Raw genomic sequence first — 24,336 nt, 5'->3', positions numbered from 1 at the left:
GGACAAGGAATCTACTGGAAGAAGCGAGCACAGTATCTTTAAGAAGTTGCCAAAACCTGCAGAAGGCTGATACGGGCAATTTCCTCTGAACTGAAGCTACAAGCAAATGAAATAGATGGAAGGCTGTTGAAGTCATGAAGGTGAGAGTCTTCTGAGCTGCTATATGAAATGACCAAGCAGGCAATGTTGAGAATACCAAAGTTATCAAGAGCTTGGAGTAAGCGTATGCTATACGAATGTGCAGTCACCTTTGTTAAGATGTTCATATTAAATCTTAAAACTGAAACAATTTCTCATGGAATGACTTTAATGGGAAGAGAACAAAAATCTGCCAGTTAAATTCACTCTTTACAATATAAGCAGGTACAGCTTCAAGGAAATCAAACACTGCTTTGGAAGGACACGTAGAATGCACTCAGTGTATCCCAGCCTCAGGGCAGCAATTCTCTTCAGACCAGTGACTCTCAGCATCACAGAAGTCCCACTACCTCTTCCCAAAGCAAGGAGTGACAAAAGTCTGTGGTGGCAAATGATCTTTTCCCAATGCAGAACTTGATACAGGTATCAGACTTTGACCACTTTTAGTGTTGACACCTAAGCCTGTATTGGACTTGCATCATGGTGGCTGTCTGTTGACAGTCACTATGACCAGGAGCACCTGCTGCTCTTGGTTGCCAAGTTTTATGGGACAAATTTTTACTGAGTTTCTGGACAGATGAAGGCAGCTCAGGACACTGTGCAGCCTCTGAAGGATCAGGGCCAGAGGGTGTTCTGTACACGATGTGCTCAGAACATAGGCTGAGAGAGAAGAAACAGTGGACGTGTATTTGCGATGGATGTCACAGACTCAAAAAAAAATAAACCCAAACAACTAAAAAGTAGATGTGTTACTAGAGAAGCTGTTGGAATAGAAAATTGAGGCATTCAGAGATCTGCCAGCATCAGCAAAAACTTTGCCCCAGCTGCTGAGCGTACCTACTGACGTTGGATCAGGTTCTAGAGGGGAATTTCACCAGTTGCAAGAGTTACAAGCTTGCCAGACCCCATCAATAAATGAAAACTGCAAATGAACTTTTACTGATGACCCTTTAGTTGGTTTAAAAAAACACCACCACAAAAAACCCAAACAAACAAAATCCATTTGTGCGATTTAAAAATCTATATAGTAGATAACCCCACAGTATTTTAGGTTGAAGACAGTAAAGACATGTAAATAACCTTTAAGTAGAATGCACTAGCAACTCTGAAGAGATACTGACAACTAGCCACCAGTCAGCTGGTTAACACAGGCCGCTGAGGTGTGGAAAGCGGGACTCAAGTTCTTGTTCTGTAAAACTCAGCAGGGGCACTTGAACTCCATCTTCCACCAGGACATCTCTGGTTCACTCAGTATTTTAATATTCAGAGAAATAAAGCAGTTCCAAGAGAAGGAACTGGAAGAAAAACCAGGCACTACAACAGAAAACAATAGCCAAGTGCTTTAGAAATTTATTTGGGTTGCAGGGCAGCCATGGTTTTGCGCTAAAGGTGGCAACAAACTGCCTCGAGCAAATCCATCCATGAAACACTTTCAGGACATTCTGTGGTGCAGAACAGTATTTTTTCCCTGAACTCTCTAAATTTGCATTGTGTAGGAAAGTATGCTTGTTTTATACATCTATCAAGGTTCAAGTTGGACTACAAGCCTAACTTGTGAACAAGATGGATGTGCCTCTGCTGCACCCAAGGGAAAACGAATTCCTCTCCTCTGCCCCCACTCCTTCCTTGTGCTCAGGAAGGGCTCTGGGAGACAGAATATATGAAAGACTTGAAAACTGCAAACATTCAATGCCCACGTTATGTTTAAATACAGCAGATCGCTACTGTACCTGTAAAGTATAACAGCAGTTTAGATGACAGGCACTTGAAGCTACTAAGCAAAGGGGGGAAAAAAAAAAATTCCAAACATGGATTGACAGTGATGTGGCCTGGCAGAAATATCTATTTTGTTGACAAGGAACAAGAAGCTGGTGTTCTCATACATCATGCAGCAAGTGAAGTGTGCCTAAGCTAAAAGCTTATGGAATTGGCACTTTTTTCCCCTCCCTTTAAGCATCTCTCTTGCTGAAAGATAATTCCGTTAATGCCTTCATATTATGGAGTAATTTAATGAACGACCAAAGATACATTCCATAGACAAGGGGATTTTCCTAAATGTTATTCCTAAATGTTACCTATCGCTAAGGGGAAGAACAGTAGAAGACCTTCTACGAGGTCAGCTCTGAGAGACTGATCTGCAGGGCTGTATTTCTCTACCAAGATCATTAGACAACAGGCAGTCAAGAGGACCTGACACAAGTAGGAGCTTTGTCAACCATTGTAATACATCAGAAGAGGCAAATATGAACCGTACTGTGGCAGGGGAGGTACTACCAGCAGAGAGAGAGAGAGAAGAATAAACGGTAATAATGTACAGTGCAGCGGAGGGCTTCCTTAGGAAGCTCCTGAGCAATTTCACTACTGAATTCAGGCATAAGGAAACAAAACTGGAACAGATGCTGGGAAGGACTCCAAACATGATCAAAAGTCTACAAAGCTCTGATTCAAAACCAAACAGTTCAGCTTGTTTAGCCTTACAAAGGCTGAGAAGAAATCTACAGTTTTGGTCTATGCATACGGCAGAAGGCAAAGAGGAAAGAAAGGAAAAAAAAAAGATTCAACTTATCCTACAACCGCCTACGAAGAAGTGCATAAACATTAGTGTTAGTAATATATAGGTATATATCAGCAGTATGTTAGCAAGGTATGTATTAACATGGCAGCAGAGTTAAGATAGAAATCAAAAGGAGTTAATTTTCAGAGCAAAGAGATTTTCTTTTTTTAGACTCAAGTGTGCTTAGGAAAAAAAATTATGTGTGCACCTGCTCTTATAGTGTACTAAGCAGGTAAATGGTTCAGTCCTTTCCCTACTGTTTATATAGCTAAAATACAAGCACCTGTAAACATTTAAAGACACTAATCAAGTAACTCTCAGCTCCAACCAAATACATTTGTAAAAACAAGTTCCACAGCAATACAATTAAAGGATAATAAAATATGGCAACTCAGGTTTTTGGCAAACATTTTATAATTTTTATATAAAAATCTCAGTAAGAAACCAAGCAGAGTATCTGACTGAAACATCTGCCTTACAACAAGTTCAAAAAAAAACCTCACAAAAGAAAAAGAGAAAAAAAGAAAAAAAGAAAAGTAAAATTCCAAACCCCCAAATCCTTTTTAATTATAAACCAGCATATCAACAAAACATTTAAAATAATCTCAGATTGTTTGGCAACTCATCACATCATAACAAGAGACACATTTGATCATAAGAAAAGTTTAACTTTATATACAACTTCACTTGAACATTTGCTCTTACCAGAGTTAATATACATTAAAAAAAGATTCTGGCAACAATACCAGGTTCTATTTTTAATACCTGTGTACAAAATGTAACATAAAATGCTGAAGCTCTACAGTTAGGAGAAGCAACATTTGATTTCAATGGGTCCCTCTGTTGAAAAAGACAAATACTGAAAGAACAGGTGTTTAGTTGCAAAATAAAACTGTTTCATTTCAGGGTAGTGTTGGCTGACTGAATAAATCTAACCTAATACTATTTATTTCTTGAGGTTGGTAATAAATTCACAAGTGAAAATATAATCTAGTAAGATTACATTTTAAATTTTACACTTTGTCACAAATGTGAACAGAAAGGAGCCAAGTTCCTTTCACTATGCTAAACTACTTTAATGCATGCGAGAAAGATACTTTACCAACTGTCTGAGCATATTTTAGAGAACTTCAGGTTTTAGACAGCCCTGGGGGAGCGGAGGGGAAGTTTCCTACTGACATCTGCATAGAATGTAAAATATATAATTAAAAAAACCTAAGGTATATACTAAAGTTTACAGACCAATGCTTTCCATATAATAAATAAAATGTCCATCATTGATTAGATTCATACACAGAGTAAAATACAACCTATTTTTACAAGTTTATATACAAAGTGTATTAGTAGGCCCAGGTGTGCCTCATGGGTTGGAAGCATCTGCATTAGCATGTCACATTGGGAAACCCCAACTTTCCAAGTCAGTGATAAAATATATAACTACTTTGTTCTTCATTCAGATACAAAGTAAACTTATTTTTCATCTGAAATAAATGTACATAATATTCTGTATAAACAATAGTTTATAAAGCTGTTTAAAATGTAACTTAAAAGTACTGCATTGATTAACTTAGAGCTCTGAAACAAGCACGTGCAAATCCCTTTGCTTTAAAAAAAATAGAAGCACAGATGGTTTTTTTATTTTGACTTTTCCATGAACAGTACTAGCTGGCAGAGATTATCGTTTTGCTTTCTTTACTGGTGTCTCCTCTGTTTTCTGCTGTCCTTTTCTCCGTACCGCTGTTGGGCTGTCTTCCCTTTTACGCTTGGTAGACTGCACCTTTAACCTGAAAAGCAATATTAATAATTATTTTGGCAATGGTAGGATGTGTAAAACAAAAAGGGTAGTCAGGCATAATCCTGTTTAGAGGATGGGCGTTTAGAGGGAGACCTTGCACACTCCCATCACATCTTAGCAGGATACTGCATACTAATTCTCTATGCTGGAGAGTGCTCCAGATGTAGAATTTGGGACTAGAGCTCTCCTCCTTCCTCCTCTTTCTTTTGGAAAGACTTGTGGATTATAACAGAATATAATGAACTACATTACCTTGTACCCTGTCTCACAAAGACAGAAGAATAGCACTAGTGGCTTAAGTCTTGCATACACAAGAGGGAGTAAAGGGCAGACATCACATACCCTTATTTAAGCATCCATATGTAAACCCGCCACATTTCAGCTGCAACCAGTTCTAAGTGCGGCTTAAACTCTTGGCCATCCATAACCACGCAAAGTAATTTACATGAGGTGAACTGTAACAGCTGATCAGTGCATGATACACATGTTCCTGAGGTTCAGTTTGAAGACACTGCCACATTTCAGAGTGGATGATAACTAAAAGTATTTGGCATATAACCCATTTTACAGGTAAACTACACGATGAATAGCAACTGTGCATCACATTTATTACTGCCTCAGGATTTTTACACTGTGATCTCAACTTCAAAAATTAAAAAGTGTACCAGGGAAGGCGGAAAAGGGAAATATTTTCAAAACTTGATATAAGGACTCTCAGAGTTTCTCCTCTTTTATCAGCTGATCTTAGAAAGATCTCTGAAGCATTAGAATCATGTCATCATATGTTGCTTTAACCTGAACTACAGCTGCTCTTGCCCCCATCCAGGAAAGAATCACAGCACAAGTTAAAATACTGCGTAACAGCGTTTTCAGATTCTCCCAAGAGGTTTCTGAGGACGGAAAGAAAAAAATTCTAGTCTTCCAAATGTTAAAGAAAGGAAGAAAAAGAAAGAACGTAAACAGAAGAAAATCCTTTAAAAGCTTTTACACATCACAAGAGAACAGAACAGAGTAAAGCTAGACTGCTGTTCAGATTTTCAAGCAGTATATTACATATAAGGAAAGGATCAATGTAGTGGTTTCCAAAACAAATAACAGAAGTGGATTCAACTTTAATACTTACTGTGTCAATGGAGGAGATTTATTAATTTTTGTGTCACTTGGAGATCTTTTTTTTGCTGCTAGGTTCTGTCGTTTTCTAGGAGAAACTGAACTTGGACTGCTGCCTTTAGAAGTTGCACGTGTGGTTGGCTTGCTGGGCTGCTTTCTGTAATACAGAAGAATGATGAATGTAAATGTAACAAAATACTTTTACCAAGTCACTTTCTTCTTGCATTCCAAGTGCAGCAAATTAAGACTGCACAGTATTTGTAACAAGCAAATCAAAGTTGCCAAAAGAAACAGTGGAAAAAAAACCCCCAAACTTTCGCATGCTTCGAGACACAAACTGCAATGCCGAGCTGTGTATTTTCGTACCAAATGTAGAATCAAAAGGCTACTCTACTGACAATATTTAGTATTTAACTAAATAAAGATCCTAGTTCCAAATCTGCAATAATTCTGGTACATAAGTGTCCATGTTTAAAAAAAACCAGCTTGTAGTACCAGCAGAAAAACAAAAGAAGCAAAGGGGAACAGGCTGCAGAAGAGAAGAGAATTTGCTTATCCAGTGTAAAGAAAGAACTCATACTGGCTTTGGTATCCACCAGTTCAGAAACACGAAAAAAATGGTTACTGGTGATCAACTTCATAATGTGGAAAACAGGTTAAGTCAGAAAAACTGATAATCCAGCAATGCTGAAGATGAACCAGCAGCCCTTTCCACAGGTTTATTCCAAATGCTACTTATAAAATGCAGACTGTTTGCAGCACCTTAAGATAGGGATGCTTTGTTACAGTCAGAGCTAGAGAGCAAGCATTGGCAATCTGAGACACAAAAAACAACCAACCAAGTCTATAAATAAAAAAGTAGATGTTTCCACAAGCAATCAGAATGAAAACACTAATATCTAAACTGTTATTACAATTTTAGTCAACAATTACATGACACTAAAGGAAGTCCCTTTGCCTTTACCAAAATAAAACTGTTGTTTACTAAGTGGTAGTGGTAAACCTTCACAGTTTTTATTGAAATGAAGACTACATAACTACTTTCTGATTCAGCTCTGAAATTATGAATTCAAGAGCGTACTGTGAACAGTGCTTCAAATAAGCCCCAAACGCTAACATATAATACGATATCCTTAGGAATAAAGTAAATCCGGTGAATTTACAAAAATCTCACCATGAATGTAAAAACAAAGCCTGGACTCCAGTTCTGTTTTGGAAGGCAGCAACATGCATTAAAACCTCCCAAAGCTGCTATCTTTCTTTGTTCCCACAACAAAGTCAAGAGGATGAGCTCTGCTGTAATTTAGTTTGCCTACAAAAAGGCAGACCTATGCTAAGGGAGATGAAGAATGGCTTCTTGAAAACAGAATTCTTGCTACTACACTCGTCTTTTGCAGTAAGATTGCTTTCTGAGCTTGTTGATCACCATACTAGAAATTAAATCCTCCAGTACTGCAGATTCATGTAGTTAACTTGGATAATATTTGGAAAAAGAAACGGACATGGGTAATTACATTTACACCTTGTTCCAACTCCAAATATCAAATGGTGAATTGCACAGTCAAATCAGAGGTCCCTTTTTACCTATCAGGACTAAGTGCCCTTAGACTCAACTTCTGAGACATCACTAGGATGAAGACTGCCAGCAGGATCAATTCTTACCTTCTGACATATTCAAGTATGTCTTTTGAGACCCTAACAATTTCCCAACCTCCCCTTTTGTCTCTTCATCCCTAGAAGAGCAGTACTAGAATTAGAACCAAAACTATCTGGGAAGCTCTCATCCATTTTAAAAAAAAAGGCAAAAAAGCAAGCAACAAAAAAACCCCAAACAAACCCCACAACAACTGAGAACGATGTAGAAAAAAGTCTGCTATTTGTGTCTCTACACACAGTTACCTTTGAGCCTCTAATCTTGTGGCTGATCTAGTTGTGGCCCCTGAATGAGCTTCATCATCTTCCTCACCCTCTTCTTCCTCACCTTCCTCCTGCTCTTTTAGTTCGTCTTCAGAAGACGTTAATTTCCGACGTTTTCTTTCTGGCTCCAGTGTTTCTGTCCATGTAAAATTTTACATATGTGCTATAATTTTCCAAAAGCCCTCCAAAAGGATATGGACACTTAGTTTAGAAAAGGTATTCTATTCACAAATCCCATTTTAAGTAAGTAATTTTCCATTTCCTTTATGCTTCAACATTTTTAATTCACACTTGTTTAACTTAATCTTGCTAACACATTCACCATAGTTTACTTATGCAGCTCATAGCCAGAATTCATAGAAAATTCATGAGGTTTTATAGAAGCATCTGGGATGTAGCAATTCTGACATGAGATTACAGCAATTTGCACATATTTACATAATATTTACACTAGCTGTAACTCAATGATTTTTCCTTAAGAAAGGAAAATTGAATAAAGCTTATCTTGTTGCTATTAGTAAACAGAAAGGCACAGTGAGATCTTCTCATTGTGTTAGGAGTAGCACAGTTTCATGTTTTTACCAGTTTCCTCTGATTGAACCAGAGAACGCCTGGGCTTTCTTCCCCTTTTACGCACAATCATTTCTGCTTTCTCAGCTTCATCTTCCTGAAGAAATAAAATGGAAGCAAGTAAGGCAAGAACAATTTAATTTAAATAGAAGACAGACATTTTTCATTACATAATGCTTATAAACTTAAGGATTAAAATGGTTGCACTTACATTTGTGGTTTCTTTCTTACTAGATATGTCTGTACCTAAAAAAAAAAGAAAAGAACAAAACTTAATTCTGAACTTCAAATCTTTCGCCAATCAGTTTAAAAAGTTCTTTCATACTCTGTCAACTTTGCATAAACATCACAGAAACTCAGAAAACATTTAAAGTCATTATCTAATTTAGAATATGGCTTTGTTGTATTTTGCTATATACAGAGACTGGGACTGTTTTTTTTTTTCTAAGTAGCAAGGCTTTATATGACTGACATTATTTATTGCTTTGTTGCATATGTTATTTTGTTTTAATGGAAAAGCAAAAGTTACTTACCCCTTTTAACTACTGTCAACCAATTACAGAATCACAGAAAAATTTAGCTTGGAAGGGGCCTCTGGAGCCCATCTACTCCAACCTCCTGTTCAGAGCATGGCTAAATTAATTGATCTAAATTATTTGATCAATATTTAAAACCTGTCTAATACTTGGTATGCAAATTGTGTGACTTTCTCTGTTGAAGTACTACTTACTTCCAATTCAGTACTTCTTACAGGCTGGCCTGTGCATGTTAAAAATATATTTATATATATTTATATTATAACCAAAGTCTCAGCGTGACCTCTCTCTGTGATAGATGCTTACCACTTCTACCCTGACTAACTCTATGATAAGACAGACATTATTTTACAAAGCTTTTGAGCTTTGTCAAATGGAATTATCTGCCACACTGCAAGGATAAAAATCCTTAGCAATAGAAGGAGAGAAGCAACCTAAACAGAAGTTTTCACACCTTTTTTCCCTGCCATAGAATTGCTGCCTATTTTTGTTTTCTGAAAGCTACACAAAAGACAACACAAACTCTAAACCCATCACCAATTAGACTGATACAACAAACAGAAGAATGTCAATGCAATGGATCAAAAATGTATCTCAAAGAGCAGAAGTGTATTCTAAAATTCACACACAAGTCTTTTGTAATTCCTTTGTTAAGGTTACAAGGAAAAACTTTTACACAAAAGCAAATGAAATAAATTGCAAAGATGTTCAACTATTTAATAAAGAAATGCAGTAAAACACAGGACTGTCCACTGTATTAAGTATTTTACACAAAATAATTCTAACATATAACCAACATTTACTAGTTCTGTTGTGTTCAAAAGACAAATACGTCAAAATCCTGGTACATTTAGGCAAATTTATAGCAAAATGGTTTTTGATTGAAGAATACTCCATGTAAGTACAAGACATGCCTTTCTTAACAGACATAACCTTCTCTTCATGATGTGAAAATGCAGTGTTTTTGCCTCAAGATAAGTATAAAAACAACAAGCTACAGTATTTGAAAATCTTACTAACTTTACAGCAGCAACCGCTGACTAGTACAAAATAATTCTATTTTCAAGTTCAGTGTCAGTGTTATGGGAGGATGCTGCCTTTAGAAACCAGATGTCTCTTAACTGCACGAGTTGTACTGACTGAAAAGAAACTCTCTGCTTCCCACTCTGTATGCAAGTCTCTCCCTATTGCAAACCCTTGTGCGGAACACCCAGAAATTACCAGAATAAGTGAGCTGCACAGAGGGATTCCACTTTGTTTTCTTTTCACTGCCAGGGGTTTTCAACCCTTTTCTCACATGAATGCTAACATATGATGAAAAGCTTAACAGGATATTTCATCCACTTTATACACGCTTCTTAATATCACTGTGACATCAACAGCCTTTTACCTTGAAAATGAAATGTTACTTAACACACTAAATTAAGCTTTAAGTACACAGTCAGGTGTCTGTCCTTTTGAATAAAAAGCAAACCAGAATGCACTTTACACCTTCCTCGCATTCTTGTCTGTTCTATTTGCAGTTGATAGAAACCAAGTACCACACAACCAGCTAACCCTCCAGAGACAATTCTGAAGCATATGGATTAAAGCTGACATTTTAACAAATGTGGAGAAAATAGGAAATAGTCCATATGTGCAGTGCAGCCAGATTAATACCTCTGTAGAAACCTAAACTTTTGGAAAGTCCAGAAGATTTGTTTTGAAGATTTGTTTTCTCAGATTTGTTGCATGAATATTTGTATTTGTTTACAAACCATTTTTTAACCTGTCTTTCAGGCTCGTCTGCTTCTTGAATGGATTTTAGTCTACTTTATGAATGGCCATAATTAAAAAGACAACATTTAAACAACCACTGCAGTTCAGACTCCATACAGGCAATAAAAAAAAAACTACACCATCTAAAATTCACCAAAGTTTGACCTTTTACAGATCACAGATGTTTTGAATAGAAAAAAGAAAGAGAAAAGTATCTCACTTTATTTGACTTCAGTCTGAAGCACTAAAAGTACATTTCTGCGTAAAGTTCAGCAATTGTTTTCTAAAGATCTTACAGCAGTTGTGAAAGGGGAAATACCCCCTTCAAGCTACCAGTAAGCTCTTTAAACACATATCCAAAGATAATCCAATTAACTGAACAAAATTTGAAATTTTAAAACAATTAATGTAGTAAGTGTGATTGATAGTCACGGTATGAAAGAAAATAAGCAGAAATAGAGAACAGTTACTAAGAACCAGTTGATGGGGTACCCACCTGCCCCTGAAGCCCTGCCATGTGCATATCCACACAAACAAATTATTTGGTATATTCAGCACTTAACAGTGCTGCTGCATCTTTGAGGTAAGTTCTTATCAAGCTGCTCTTTTTTTAAATTAACTCAGTAGGAATTAGGGACAAGTCTTCACTATTCTGTTTACTCAGATGTTTTCACACGTTGATAATACTGACTGCCAGAGATTATGTTCAGGAAGGACCCACGTGACTTTCTTGAAAACCCTCCTCTGCTTCTTCTATCTTTTGTTTTATTTGTTAAAGCAGATATCATTTGCTTACCTGTTTGAGGTGTTTTTCCTCTACTTGCAAAGATAGGAAACTGCAGCTGAAATTAAAAAAAGTAGGTTTTTTTAAATTAAAGAAAATCAGAAAAATCCAGGATTGTATTACATAAACACAGAAACTTGCTCCAATTCACAGTAGAACATATCTAGAAAACACAAACATTCTAATAAGCATTTTTGCTCATTAGAGCAAAAGAAGTTTAGAAAATTAGAAGTTTGTTTCTTAACAGCAGCACACGCTTTTCCATTTATGATAGAAATTTGAAATGAGTCACATCAGTCCATAGACAAAAGAAATCATAGCAGTTTCAGTAATCTAATTGACACTAGAGTCATTGCAATAAGACACAAAGTTAAAAGCAGTTTCAGTCAAATACATTTCTGAAAACTTAATTATCAGCAATAAAAAAAAAAAAGTTTAGTGCAGTCACTTTATGTAGTCACACATACAGATTTGCAGGATTATAAATCACCAGAATTTTGTATTTACTCAGAATGCAGAAAGAGCTATATATAATTACATGATCTCCTATGATGACTGTCCAAAAAAATCCAGTTGCTTTCATCACTGAACAACTACACTAGGATGTCTACACTGCCTTTGAAGTAGCAACATGTTCTCAAAGCAGCCTAGGGGAAACTGTCATGCAAAGATAATATCTCACCTTACAGAACCATTCTCTCAGATGGAGGGCAGATAATCGCTCCTCCTGGAGCCAGCCTGTAACTGGCTGACACACCAATCAGTCATCACTGAGAGGCACAAGACCTTTAAAATAGTCAAACTAGAACAAGATGATTCTGTTCCCATACTGAGGGTGCCAAGGTATGTTTATTTCTGAGGGGGATTTTAAAATTAGTTTTAACTCTTATTTAGGGGAAAAAAACCCCCAAAACCCAAAACCAAAAAAAACAAATCAACCCCCCCACCCCAGTTCAAATTACATTTCATTAAATAATATTGGGAAAAAAAAAAATCAATTAGGAAAGATTAGGAATTCCGAAACAAAACTCCACCAGACTGGTAGAAGGGACAGGACTCAAAGGGCTGCCTGAAATGCTGCAGGGACAGACCAAGCAGGGATGAGAACTCCAGCTATCTATAGCCTAGGTAAATTCCCAAGACTTCTGACACCCATGCCAGCTGGCGCCTCACCAGGCAAGCAGGCAGAAAACATGAGTTTCAATACAACTTTGTTTTTAAAATCACCTCTTTTCTATGCAATAACGCTGATTCTGACATACAGAAATTCTCAAGAGAAGAGCCTTCCACCAGAATAAATCCAACTAGTCGTACTCCACAAATATGCCTGATCCATTACTAGCCTGTGCTGTAATCCAACTGGATTGCAGAAACACTCCCAACAGAATACCTTCTCAGCAGTGAATGTACTTCACAGGGGTTAAGAAATTAAGATATTGCTGAGCTTTAAAAGACAGAAGTATGTTTCATGAGCTCTTAAGTTACTAACCAGCATGTCTCTATCTTTGAATAAACTGTACACATTGTAATATAGCTAATACAACTGCATTACACAATACTTTATTTTACAGATATTAAGAGTCACTATGAGCTATTGTTATGATAGGTTCACTAGAGAAAAAAAAAAATCTCAAGTTTTTGAAATAAAGTCACCCTTGATCTTCAGGCCAAAATTACTCTCGGCACAAATTAAGACACATGCGCACACAATGAGAATTTCACCTTGCGTACAAGTCTATTGCTAGCCAGTGTAACACTTAGATTTGTATTAAGTATGTTGTACTAAGTTTGATCCTGTTCGGTTATTTGCTGTGTTCTGACTTAATAGTATATTCTGCTTACAAAGTTCAGTTATATTAGGAGATACTATTAATAGTTTTTGTTTGCTTAGACTGAATTCAAATTACCAAGTTTTCCATAAGATGTTTCTGAAATACCATTAACTGTTAAACAGATAAATGGCTCCTGAATTACTGTGGTTAAATGCACCCAAACAAAATAAAGGCACTTACATTCCCAGTGCTCATATCAGCTTTTGACTCCCCACCTGAGGGAAGAAATATGAATTCAGAACTTGAATGTCACTATTTTCCTTGTTTTTCCACACAGGTATTATGAACTACTTACCACCAGGCTGTACAGCTTCAAGAGGATATTTACGAGGCCTTCCCCTTTTCCGTTTCACTATGACAGGCTGATTTTCCTATTAAAAGGACAAAAATATTTTAGTTACTGTAATTGACATTTAGCATTTGAGCAATGTAATGCAAAGACTGCTGCTAACTTCATAACATGATAGCAGCAGCAGTAGTGCTCATCAGTTTAAAAATATAGAGGAGGCAGGTTTCATAAGAAGAGACACTGTTATGAAATCCATTGCTATAGCTGAAAAGAAACAAGACAACTCCCAATTATACAAAATTCTCTGTGACAGGCCTCAGGCACAAAGCATGCCCGAGAACACTGTGCCTTCTGCCCCCTTACCTCCAACAACTCTATCACTTGGTCTCACAAATGCTGCTGTCTTACCCCTATATATCCCACCACATCTTTTCACTCTTATGAGAACTCCAAACTTTGTATCTTGTGAGCCCCTTTTCCCAATGCCACACAGCACAGGCTGCATCTTGACAGCAACAACAGTTTCAGCAAGTGCTAGTAGACAGTCAATATTCTAGTTATCCCAATATACAGATTGGTGATGTTCTCTATATAAACAGGGCCTTTAGTAAAAAAGGCCCCTTTCTTTGAAGTTTAAGCTTTGAAAGACAGCTTTTAGTAAGGAATATGATCAGATGTTCAGATCACAAAGATCCCCAATCTCTGATCACAAAGTCCCCAATAATAGACTTCCTCCTGTTTACAAGGAAAGAAGGTTAAGTGCCTCATTCAGCATTTACTGAAGTCTAGCGATGTCTCCCCCTGCAATGGATCTTAGTGGCTTAAGCCTTGAGTGAACAAACGTAACAATTTATTCTTTAAATTTTCTTCCACTTCCAAATTAGAGGCAAAAAAAGCAAATGACAAAACCCAATGTCTTTATGAGAACTGTGCCCATTTCTAGGGGCCAGCAACAATTTTAATCTCTAGGGTTCAGACCACTGTAGAGTATCACAAGTATATGCCTAAGAGATAACATAAAGAGTTTAAAATTGTTGAGTGATAATATTTTTGTAAAGCCAAGTCATATTTGCTAGTGACTAAACTGCCTACATCTCAATTACAAGATTTTCAGAAAACATGAGTTCTATACAATACAATTTGTAACTACTATTAAATGTAGGAAGAGAGTTACTTTTACTTCAATGTAAGCCACTGATGTCTTATGCTCTGTGAAGTTTATACTTTGTGACACAGAACTACATGAGTCTTTGGTACTTTACGAAACACAAATTTTCACTTTGACAATGAAGTCAAAGTTTTAATATTCCTGTCAACAAAATACAAAGTACTTATTTTCAGTGTGAACGTGCGTTATCTCAGTTAGTTAACATGAATAAGACCACTCACCTCTGGAGAATTTTCATTTGATTCTAGACCATGCTTTTCCTTTTCAGACATTTCCTGTTCGATGGCAAATTCATCTTCACACATAAAAAAAACCCAAGAAGAGAGAAACTGTACACCTTTGTTTTATTAGACAAAGAAAAAGGTACAAGCTACAAGCTCTGCACTAAAAGCATTATTTCATTCTGTAGCCAAAAATTCCCTAAACCCACCCATCAGAAATTAACACTATTTGCCTTGCAGCAACAATATATTGGTCTGCCAAAATGCTTCCCTAACACTAGATGAGTTAGACAGGTCTTCTAATTTAAGGTAAAAACAAAAGCTCAAGACTGTGACCCAGCGTAAAATGGTAAGATAAATACAAGCCACTATGAAATTTCCTCCCACATTCCATGAAACAGGAAGCTGAGGATACAAGCTCATTGCATAACAGTTTCAGATTTGTCAACATGCTTGCTGCAGAGACAAAACTATTAATAGAACAAACTAACATTAGGGAAGATACTCTGTTCACACAAAGACAGACTGAAGTCACACCAAAGCCAATATTAACACTGTGGACACATCATCTTTTATTATTTATTTTAGTGCAATTAATAAGTCAACTACGACAGTGCAACTTGCGCACTCTTTCATAGGATCATAGAATGCTTTGGGTTGGAAGGGACCTTTAGAGGTCTTCTAGCCCAACCCCCCTGCAGTGAGCAGGGACAGCTTTAACCAGATCAGGTTGCTCAGAGCCCCGTCCAACCTGACCTGGAATGTTGCCAGGGATGGGGCCTCCACTACCTCTCTGGGCAACCTGTTCCAGTGCTTGACCACCCTCACTGTAAAAAATTTCTTCCTTCATATCCAGTCTAAATCTATTCTTCTTTAGTTTAAAACCATTACTCCTTGGTCTTGTCACAACAGGCCTTGCTAAAAAGATTGCCCCCATCTTTCCTATAAGCCCCCTTTAAGCACTGAAAGGCCGCAATAAGGTCTCCTCGCAGCCTTCTCCAGGCTGAACAACCCCAACTCTCTCTTTCCTGGTTGGTTTCTCTACAGAAACAAACAGGACTGATTTTGATGAATATGTTACTTTTTTTTTTCATGGAAGGATACCTCTTATTTCTGGTCAGAGTTAGGAGAAGTTCTTGTCACATATCCTGATCGTGCTATTTCCCTACGTGTTTATTTGCAATTAGCTTTCCTACCCAAGGTACACACTGAAACAGTAACAGAGTGGATGGGTGATAGCGAAGCAGAAACATCAAATCTGCTCTCACTGTTAAAGGAACTAAGATTAATGCATTATTTGATAGCAGTAATAGAACAGGCAGCAGCTACAGAATATATGCAAGTAGGATAGGATCTACTAGGATCAAGTTCGTAATTTCTCTCAGAATCATTCAAATGAAAAGAAATTAGCATTCAGTATGGGTTCAGTAAATTGCCCAGAATTGACTGTTTCATTACCTTTTTCTTCCATACTGCTTCTAGGAGGTGTATGCTTCACATCAATTTCTTCGGAGACTTCTGCTGTATCACCTGAAATAGCTTCCTACATTATTTTGAAACAACAAAGAAAAGAGTGTCTTACTGCAAATTAAAGATAATTTTCAGTTACTTGTACTAAAAAAAACCCACCCCAAAAAAACCCCCAAACCACCAAACCCAAAAACCAAACCACCAAACCCCAATACATGAGTAGTTACCCTCTCGCAGATCTCAGATCAGTATGACCATGAAGATGCTGAACTGACTGGACAGCTGGGATCCAGCAATGCTCCATGCGATGCCAAGCTCCCAACTATTGTGCAAATAGGTCCACCACACCTCAGAGGGTTTCAGGTGCTATGCACAGCAACACAGACCCTTGCCTTTTTTTTTTTTTTTTAATTTTTTTTCCAAATTGTCTCCCCCTTGAAAACTGAGTATCATTCTATAGTCAGTTATTTTGTATTCAAGACAATGCAGAAGTAGTTTACAGTTAATAATGAAAATACCTCCAAAAATAAACTGCTATAGAAATAAAAAAAACCCCTTAAACGTCCATCTTATTTACATTACAATTGAAGAACATGAAAAAAAATGCTCTTGAAAATACCGTGATGTTATCAGGTTTCATTTTGGAGCACGGACTTTGTTCATCATCTTTTCTCACATCCTGAACAATCAGCTGGTTGCCTGAAAAAACAAACAACAGTTCAAGTGTTAAAGTGCCTTCTGCATTTGTCAGATTTTGATGCCACTTATATATCAGCTCATCATTAGTGCGATTCAACAGATTCTGAAAAGCAGCATCTTATTTACAAAAAATATGAACAGAAAGTTATGGTAACCCCTCTTTGAAAAGGGAAGACAAAACAATTACAAAAAAGAATTCCATGTTTCTTATATGTTATGGGTGGGGTTTGTTGAGCTTTTTTAAGCTCAAAATTGAAATTTGACAGGTACCATATCAAGAAATAAAACATCAACTTTAACTTCAACTCACCCAGAGACAGAGAAAGCAGTTAAGGCTATGTGGGACACTATAATGAATACATCATGGCTTCTAATGACTCACTTCATCAAACCAAAATTCTTAGAAGCAGAATAAAAACTGTTATAAAAAATGACCATATTAATTATTAATGCTTTTTTTTTTAATTGTTCTGATGCTGAAAAGACAAAAGCAGTTGAGGGCAGGGCTTGAATAGATATTACACAGTCAGTCTCATTAATTATTATGTCAACAAAACATCTAACTTGTTTCCAAGTTAACTTTATCTAACTTAAACTTAGAAATGTTGATGCCGTTCAGTGGACTGACTTCCTTCTCACTTTTCGTTTCTAGACAGATGAAGCGTTATGCTAAAACTCAGTTCTTTCCAATCTAACAGAAGGAAGCATCCAGCCTCACAAAGTCTATTGAACGGCTAGATTCTCCTCTAATGATCAGCTTTCCTCAGCTTTATATTCCTTCCATGTGTTTTATTTTAAAAGGATAAAATTACTAATGATTTTAAAGACTAAACAAAAAAGTTTGTTCACTTACGATAGAAAAAGCTACTATAATACTCTTCCGTGTAATATTAAATTTGTTACCATATTTTTAATCAAATATATTAAGTGCAATATTAAAAGTTGTTTTGGGAAGAACAATTGCTTTGGAGTTCGGAATTTTCCATGCTCCATTCTTTCCTCCAAAATACCATTTTATGGCCTAATTACAGCAGAATTCTGTTTTGCAGCAGAAAAGCTTTACACAAATTCATGCAGTTCTGTATCACTTACATTTTTCTTTATCCATTGTTCCTGAAGATTTACATTGTATTCCTCTAGATCTATGTTCTTCAGTTATCTGGGTATCCAAGTTTTCCACCTACACATAAAACACAAAGATAGATAACACCTTACCTTTTTTCCATAAAGGTTATAAACACAGAAAGGTGAAAGTTTTTTCTACTTGCTACTTTCAAGCACAACATGCATTAAAATGGAAAGTAGCTGTATTACAAAAGCAATTTATTCCTAGAGCTCAAATAATGTTACTACTACAGGATAGCATGATGAAAGAACTTCTGACTCGTATTTTCAGCATTTCTAATTGATATTTTTAATGAAAAAGTCTCAGTTTTAATTAAGCACCCTACCATGTGCTTTAAAAGCCGTTTTTCATGGCAATTCACACAGAGTTTAAAAGGACACTCTCCTATATGGAGAAACAGAAGTATCTCACTAGCATCAGAAATGTGGCCAATCAGCATTACAATAGAGGAATAAATAAACTTACTACTCAACTTTAAGAAATCACAAACACATTTTTTAGCTTGGCATCTCTGTTAAATGTCTTGTTTCTGCTCCATAAGAAACACTTTACATTTGCAACTTTCCCAGTCATCCCTTTTATACTTATAAGCTCTAAATTCTTGTGAAACCACAGTAGATTGCATTAAAATAACAGGTTTATAGTCCTGATTAAAAGCCCCAAGAATAATCCCTATTTTTGTCCTCTATTCTTGAAGAGGACAACCAAGCTTCCCTTCTGCCAGTTAACAACAGTCTTGAAATAGTCATAGACTGTGGAACAACAATACAAAAAGATTTATTTACTGGCAAATTTGAAAGAATAATTAGACATCAACCTACACAGCTGCACAGTCTCAATATACATAGGTTCTGAATATACAAAACCAGTATTTTCCTTTAGAGAATGTTTAATGTAAATAGAAGTAAATGCAAGTAAGAAAAAAAGCAGCACAGACCTAGAGAGTGAATTTAAAAACCAAGAACTTACATGAAAAGTTTCTCTTTCTAAGGCAACATTCCTCTGCAGCAAATCTATTAAAAAATAATTACAAAAATAATCAGAAAAGCTAAGCAAGAGTGAAGTCTCATAGTATCCTCTACTTCACCTCTCTGAAAAGATTCCAGAGTACCTGAAACTACATAAAACTTACTTTTAAGTTGGAAATAAGAGGCATCCAATCTTCTCTTTAACAATATTTGAACAACAACAACAAAAAAAGTGGATTTCTAAAGCATAGAATAACTGAGAATCATTTTATGGCTAAAATACAGGCAATCACGGGGCTGTCATCTTTGAAATATATGGTAACTTTAACATTTTGAGTATAGTTCTAGCATTTCAATGAATCAGAATTTTAGCCATCACAACCCTAGACAATGGATCATGGGATGAAGTAAAACACAATGAAAACTATGCTGTAACATTATGCTTCCAGAGAACTAAAGTTTGCATAATTGTACTAGTGAGACCTGTAGCTGACACAGTGCACATAAGGAAATTGTCCAACTGCTAGACTCTACTGTACTCTCATTCTCATGAAGAAGAGCCTTAGCCTTCCATATCACAAAAATGTGGAAAATAATTATGAACTATGGGAGCTGATGAGTGCTCTGTGCTTTTGAAAAAATTCCAAAACTTTCAAAGCCATTTCATATAGATACATAAAGAGAATCATAAAGAAGCTGCTCCCTCAAGCGTTCTACAAAACCCTTAAAGTCTGATTCATAAGGCACTGAATTAATATTTTAATTAAAGAAAAAACTGCTAAAACATTCCAAGCAGTTTTCCTTTCAGCTACAGTAAGAACATAAACCCAGGATGCAACAAAACCACTCTATTCTACATAAAATTTTAGATAATTTGTAGCTTATTTCTTAAATCTACATATTCTAGCAACAGTTCTTCCACAGCTGTATTGTTTAGTTGCACAACATCTTCCAATTTTTAAAGCAGTGTCAAATGAAGAGCTAGATCCTACCCACTCAGAGCAATGATTTGTTTACATTCCAAGGAATCTTGGACTACTAAACTACCGTGTCTGCTGTTCATACTCATGACAGGACACACATTTGTCTTTTAAACAACTTCCTTTTACGTACGTTGAGCTATATGTATATATACATGTATATATATATAAAAAAGAGAGATTATTTTGTGGTGGGGGAGAAAAAGAAAAAAAAAAAACTTTCTACCAAGAGCTACAAAGCATTATTCTTCTGTGTGTGTCATATTCAACATGATTTACACAACAAATGGATTTTTGTTAAACATTTTACATGGAACAAGATTATCACAGCTAGTTCAATCTGCACATGTTAAAATTTAAGTACTGTCTGTCTCGGTGACTGAGCGATGTGAAATGGCAGTTTTTCAGGCACTTCAAAGAAACCTCACAGTACAGAAAAACTGGTTCAAGTTTCGGATCTGCTGTCCTGAAGATTGCATTCTTCTAACCCTTTCTCAGGGTTTACATTTTCTTTCTTGTGAGCAGAGCATGTCTCTTATCACTTACATGAATATACACCACCATTAAACCAGGTATGTGAATTTGACCTACCCCAAGAATAAAAAGGAATCAAAAGTTTTACACCAATGCTCTTACCTCACCTTACTCCTCTTTTTGTTTTCTATTTAGTAAATTGTTATTTTGGTATGTGTGTCTAAAAATTTAGAAGTGAGCTTATTAACAGTGTGTCCTTTCATAGCATTTACACTTTCAGCTGAAACTTTCCATAAGAGGAAATGCATCCTTAACCTCTCTGGACACCATATGCATCAGTATTGCTGGTACCTCCTGGAATTCACTTTAGTTTTGCTTGTTACTTTATTAACTGAGGATTAACTCTCATCTGGTAGTGTTGCAAACATCTTTGTAATGCATCTGGAGCACAAAATCCATCAAGATGGGAACAAAGTAGGGTTTTGTTTGTGTTTTAATAGGAAAGCCAAACAATTGCAACACATTTTAAAATACTGTGGTTTCAGGAAACGGAATTTTTTTTTTTTTTGGTCCTATTGAAGATTAATTTAATACATGGAAAAGGAATTACTGAGCACAGATCCAAGTTGACTGAGATTTCTAGCTAGGTGATTACCTACTTATAAGTGCTTTTCAGATTTCAGTGGATGGCCAGAAATATTTTAATCTTTTGAAGATCAACAAAGGAGGGGGAAAAAAAACAACCCCCGAACTTTCTGTAGAGTCTCTGTGACTTTTAAGTCATATAGTACTTACTCTTGTCATACCCTCACAAGGCCTGTCACAACACCCGAAACAAGGATATTCTAAGTTTATAAGGAAGAAAGCCATTCCTTAGGGAAGTTTCTGTATCTTTCCTGGGCAAACATTTTTCTGTATTTATTGATTTTAAACAGAATGTTAGCAGTCTACTTTTTTAAAATCCTAAATGCTTTTCACCTTTCTTTCTGCATATCATACTAGAAGAAAAGGATGACCCTTCTTTCCCACAAACCAAATGCAAAGCCACGTGAGCTCCTAGAAACATTTCAAGGAGATTTCTGCAGGTTTTGCTTTAATCCCTCTACACATAGTATATGTATCAAATCTATAAGCATCCCATCATAAGTAGTAGGCAAATCAGTATGAAAAGTAAGTTGCTATCAGTATAAAAATCACCTTTTTGAAACTCTTTAGTATGAAGATCCACATATCCCTCTTCACTTCTTGGACTTTCAGGCTGTTGTGGCTAAACACAAAATCAGAACAACAAAAATACTGCAGACATCCAGAACAAGTATGTCTCACTCCCCCCCCGCCCCATGTCATGATGAACATTGTCTTATCACAATCTATAAAAGTCTTCAAAAACTTTAAGACAGCAGTACAAATATTAATAAGGAACACCAGCAGAGCTAAGTCACATTACTGTTGAACAGTACAGTGCCTAACTGTTGTGGTTTAGCCCCAGCCAGCAACTAAGCACCACGCAGCCACTCACTCACTCCCCTTGCGCCTGTGGGATGGGGGAAAGAATCGGAAGAGTAAGAGTGAGAGTGAGAAAACTCCTGGGTTGAGGCAAGAACAGTTTAATAATTGAAATAAAATAAAGTAAAATAGTAACAATAATAATAACAATATAATAATATACAAAGCAAGTGATGCACAATGCAATTGCTCACCACCCGCCGACCGATACCCAGACAGTTCCTGAGCAGCGATCGTTGCCCCCCGGCCAACCCTCCTAGTTTCTATACTGAGCATGATGCCATATGGTATGGAATAGCCCTTTGGTCAGTTTGGATCAGCTATTCTGGCTGTGCCCCCTCCCAGCTTCTTGTGCACCTGGCAGAGCATGGGAAGCTGAAAAGTCCTTGACTAGCATAAGCAGTACTTAGCAACAACTAAACCATCAGTGTGTTATCAGCATTCTTCTCATTCTAAATCCAAAACACAGCACTGTGCCTGCCACTAGGAAGAAAGTTAACTCTGTCCCAGCCCAAACCAGGACACTAACGTTGACCTTAGAGTTAACACTGATACCAGAGGTTAGTTTAAAAAAAGGAGATCTCAAGAGAAATCTCAGGAAGTCAAGGTGCCACCCTACTCTAAGATGATTTCCAAACATGAGCAATATTCTCGAAATGTTCCCATACACAGAAAAGTATGTATCTGTAATGCATAACAAGGTACAGTGAACTCTCTTCAACTCATGTGGTTTGGTTTGGGGTTTTTTTTGGGTTTGTTTTTTTTTTTTTTAATTCAAGTTGCAGATCAATTATATGTTACTGACGCATAGATAATGCTATATGGAGCTAAGGGTACTTGAGTCAGATCTGGACATTGTGAACTCAGATACAGTGTCATGTGAACACGGTTATACTGGCTCTAGGACCATCTTATGCTGGCAAACAGTACAGCTGTTTGCAGGTAGAACTCAACTCAAATTAATAAATCCCACCAGACTGAAGTTGACCTGGATTTTCCTGAAGTGCATCCCAGGCATCAAAACCATGGTTTAGAAATACTCAACTGGTCTGCCCTGGAGCTGCAGCCACTAGCCCTGTGCAGATCCATCCTTTCATAGATGCTTGGGAGTCTCTGAACCACGTTCTCCCTCAAAATGCTTATTATCAGAGTTTGGCTAGAAATGAATACATGGATCCAGTCCTGCATCTGAATGAAGAATTAACCCATCTGGATTCCTGGCTAGTATGGATGAACAGCACAGACACACAAACACAGAGGCTCAACTTTGGTCTTACACAAGCTATAGATGACCATGAGCACCAATACCCTGGATTATCCAGGATGCCCTACTCTTCTCTTACAGCAGGTAACGGGCTGTAGTTATCACAGTACAGAACAGCAGCAAGTGTTCCTTAAACACACAGAGAACGCACAAGTCTGAAGACTGTCAAGGAAGTGATACAACGAAATGAACAGCACTGTCTGTTTACCATATCAAAGCATTAAATTAACAATTGCCAACAGTAAGAGCTAAGGCACGTATGACTATTTTACAAGTACAATCACAAGCAACATGCATACAGTATGACCAATTCTAAAAGAAAACAAACTTGGATGTCATGGTCACAGAAGGGGCATAGCTGAGGGAGGGAGTTGGTTCTATCACAGAATAACATGGACAGCCCATAATTTAAATGCCAGCTGCTTAGAAAAGTACAGCTAAATAATGTGAAAAATGACCCTTCGAAAGTTTTGAAGTTCAAATGCCATTTTTGTTGCACAAAAATCAAAACGTATATTAAGAAACCCTAGAAAGATGTATAATAATACAAGAAACAGTATAGTAAAAATTTTCAAAACATAAATACCTCGTCAGTTCTCAAGTTACTTTCAAATTCTAGTTCTTCTGCCAACTTTGGTAAAGCTGCATTATTGCCTAATGAAATACAAATACGTTAAAATTAGTAATTACATTATGTTGTATTTATCTCATGCTACAGTAGGATGCTATTTCTTACTACCACCTCATGAACACAGCACATGAATTTAATCCCTTCCTGTAGGCAACAGAAACAACAGCAAGTCTGTCTGCAACAAACCAGCTCAAAAAAACCAGTTTGGCATCTGCAAGAACACAAGTACATCTATGTTTTCCTTAAATACAAAAGGATTGGAAAATACGGGCTATCAGGATTTACCACAGCTTATTTACCAATTCTGACTTTGGCTTTTTTTTTTTCCTTTTCCTTTAAAAAAAAAAAACAACAAACCAACCAAACAAAACACCAGCAGATTTTCAGACCAAATTCCAAACAGCAAATTACCTCTGTATTAACAAATGCAGAGCTAAGAGTTAATACTAAGGATAACATTTTTTTTTAAGTGACAATTAGATCTAAATCCATCAGCTCTAGAACCATAACCACTGAAATGATCCAATTTCCATCAGATAACAGATA

General features: G+C 36.7%; 1 protein-coding gene across 5 annotated transcripts in view; it reads right to left on the bottom strand.

The window, feature by feature from the left end:
• Positions 1-3,229: 3,229 nt before the first annotated feature.
• Positions 3,230-24,336, bottom strand: part of BOD1L1 (biorientation of chromosomes in cell division 1 like 1) — a 37,406-nt gene continuing 16,299 nt past the window's right edge. Inside the window, exons 11-25 of one of the 5 annotated variants that reach the window (XM_075710006.1) lie at positions 23,746-23,813; positions 21,587-21,656; positions 18,937-18,980; positions 17,934-18,021; positions 16,762-16,841; positions 16,131-16,215; positions 14,673-14,746; positions 13,290-13,365; positions 13,175-13,209; positions 11,175-11,220; positions 8,296-8,330; positions 8,097-8,181; positions 7,497-7,650; positions 5,611-5,754; positions 3,230-4,476 (exon numbers count right to left, since the gene is read on the bottom strand). In XM_075710006.1, the coding sequence (XP_075566121.1) occupies positions 4,368-4,476; positions 5,611-5,754; positions 7,497-7,650; positions 8,097-8,181; positions 8,296-8,330; positions 11,175-11,220; positions 13,175-13,209; positions 13,290-13,365; positions 14,673-14,746; positions 16,131-16,215; positions 16,762-16,841; positions 17,934-18,021; positions 18,937-18,980; positions 21,587-21,656; positions 23,746-23,813 (1,193 nt within the window). In that variant the 3' untranslated portion in view covers positions 3,230-4,367. Of the gene's footprint in view, positions 4,477-5,610; positions 5,755-7,496; positions 7,697-8,096; positions 8,182-8,295; positions 8,331-11,174; positions 11,221-13,174; positions 13,210-13,289; positions 13,366-14,672; positions 14,747-16,130; positions 16,216-16,761; positions 16,842-17,933; positions 18,022-18,936; positions 18,981-21,586; positions 21,657-23,745; positions 23,814-24,336 lie in introns of those variants that run through there. The other 4 variants (XM_075710007.1, XM_075710008.1, XM_075710009.1 and 1 more) reach the window with 4 other exon arrangements.

This window comes from Pelecanus crispus, chromosome 4 (genome assembly GCF_030463565.1).
Source record: "Pelecanus crispus isolate bPelCri1 chromosome 4, bPelCri1.pri, whole genome shotgun sequence".
Lineage (NCBI taxonomy): Eukaryota > Metazoa > Chordata > Aves > Pelecaniformes > Pelecanidae > Pelecanus > Pelecanus crispus.
The sequence above is the reverse complement of the archived record's forward strand: the minus strand, read 5'-3'. Positions and strand labels throughout refer to the sequence as shown.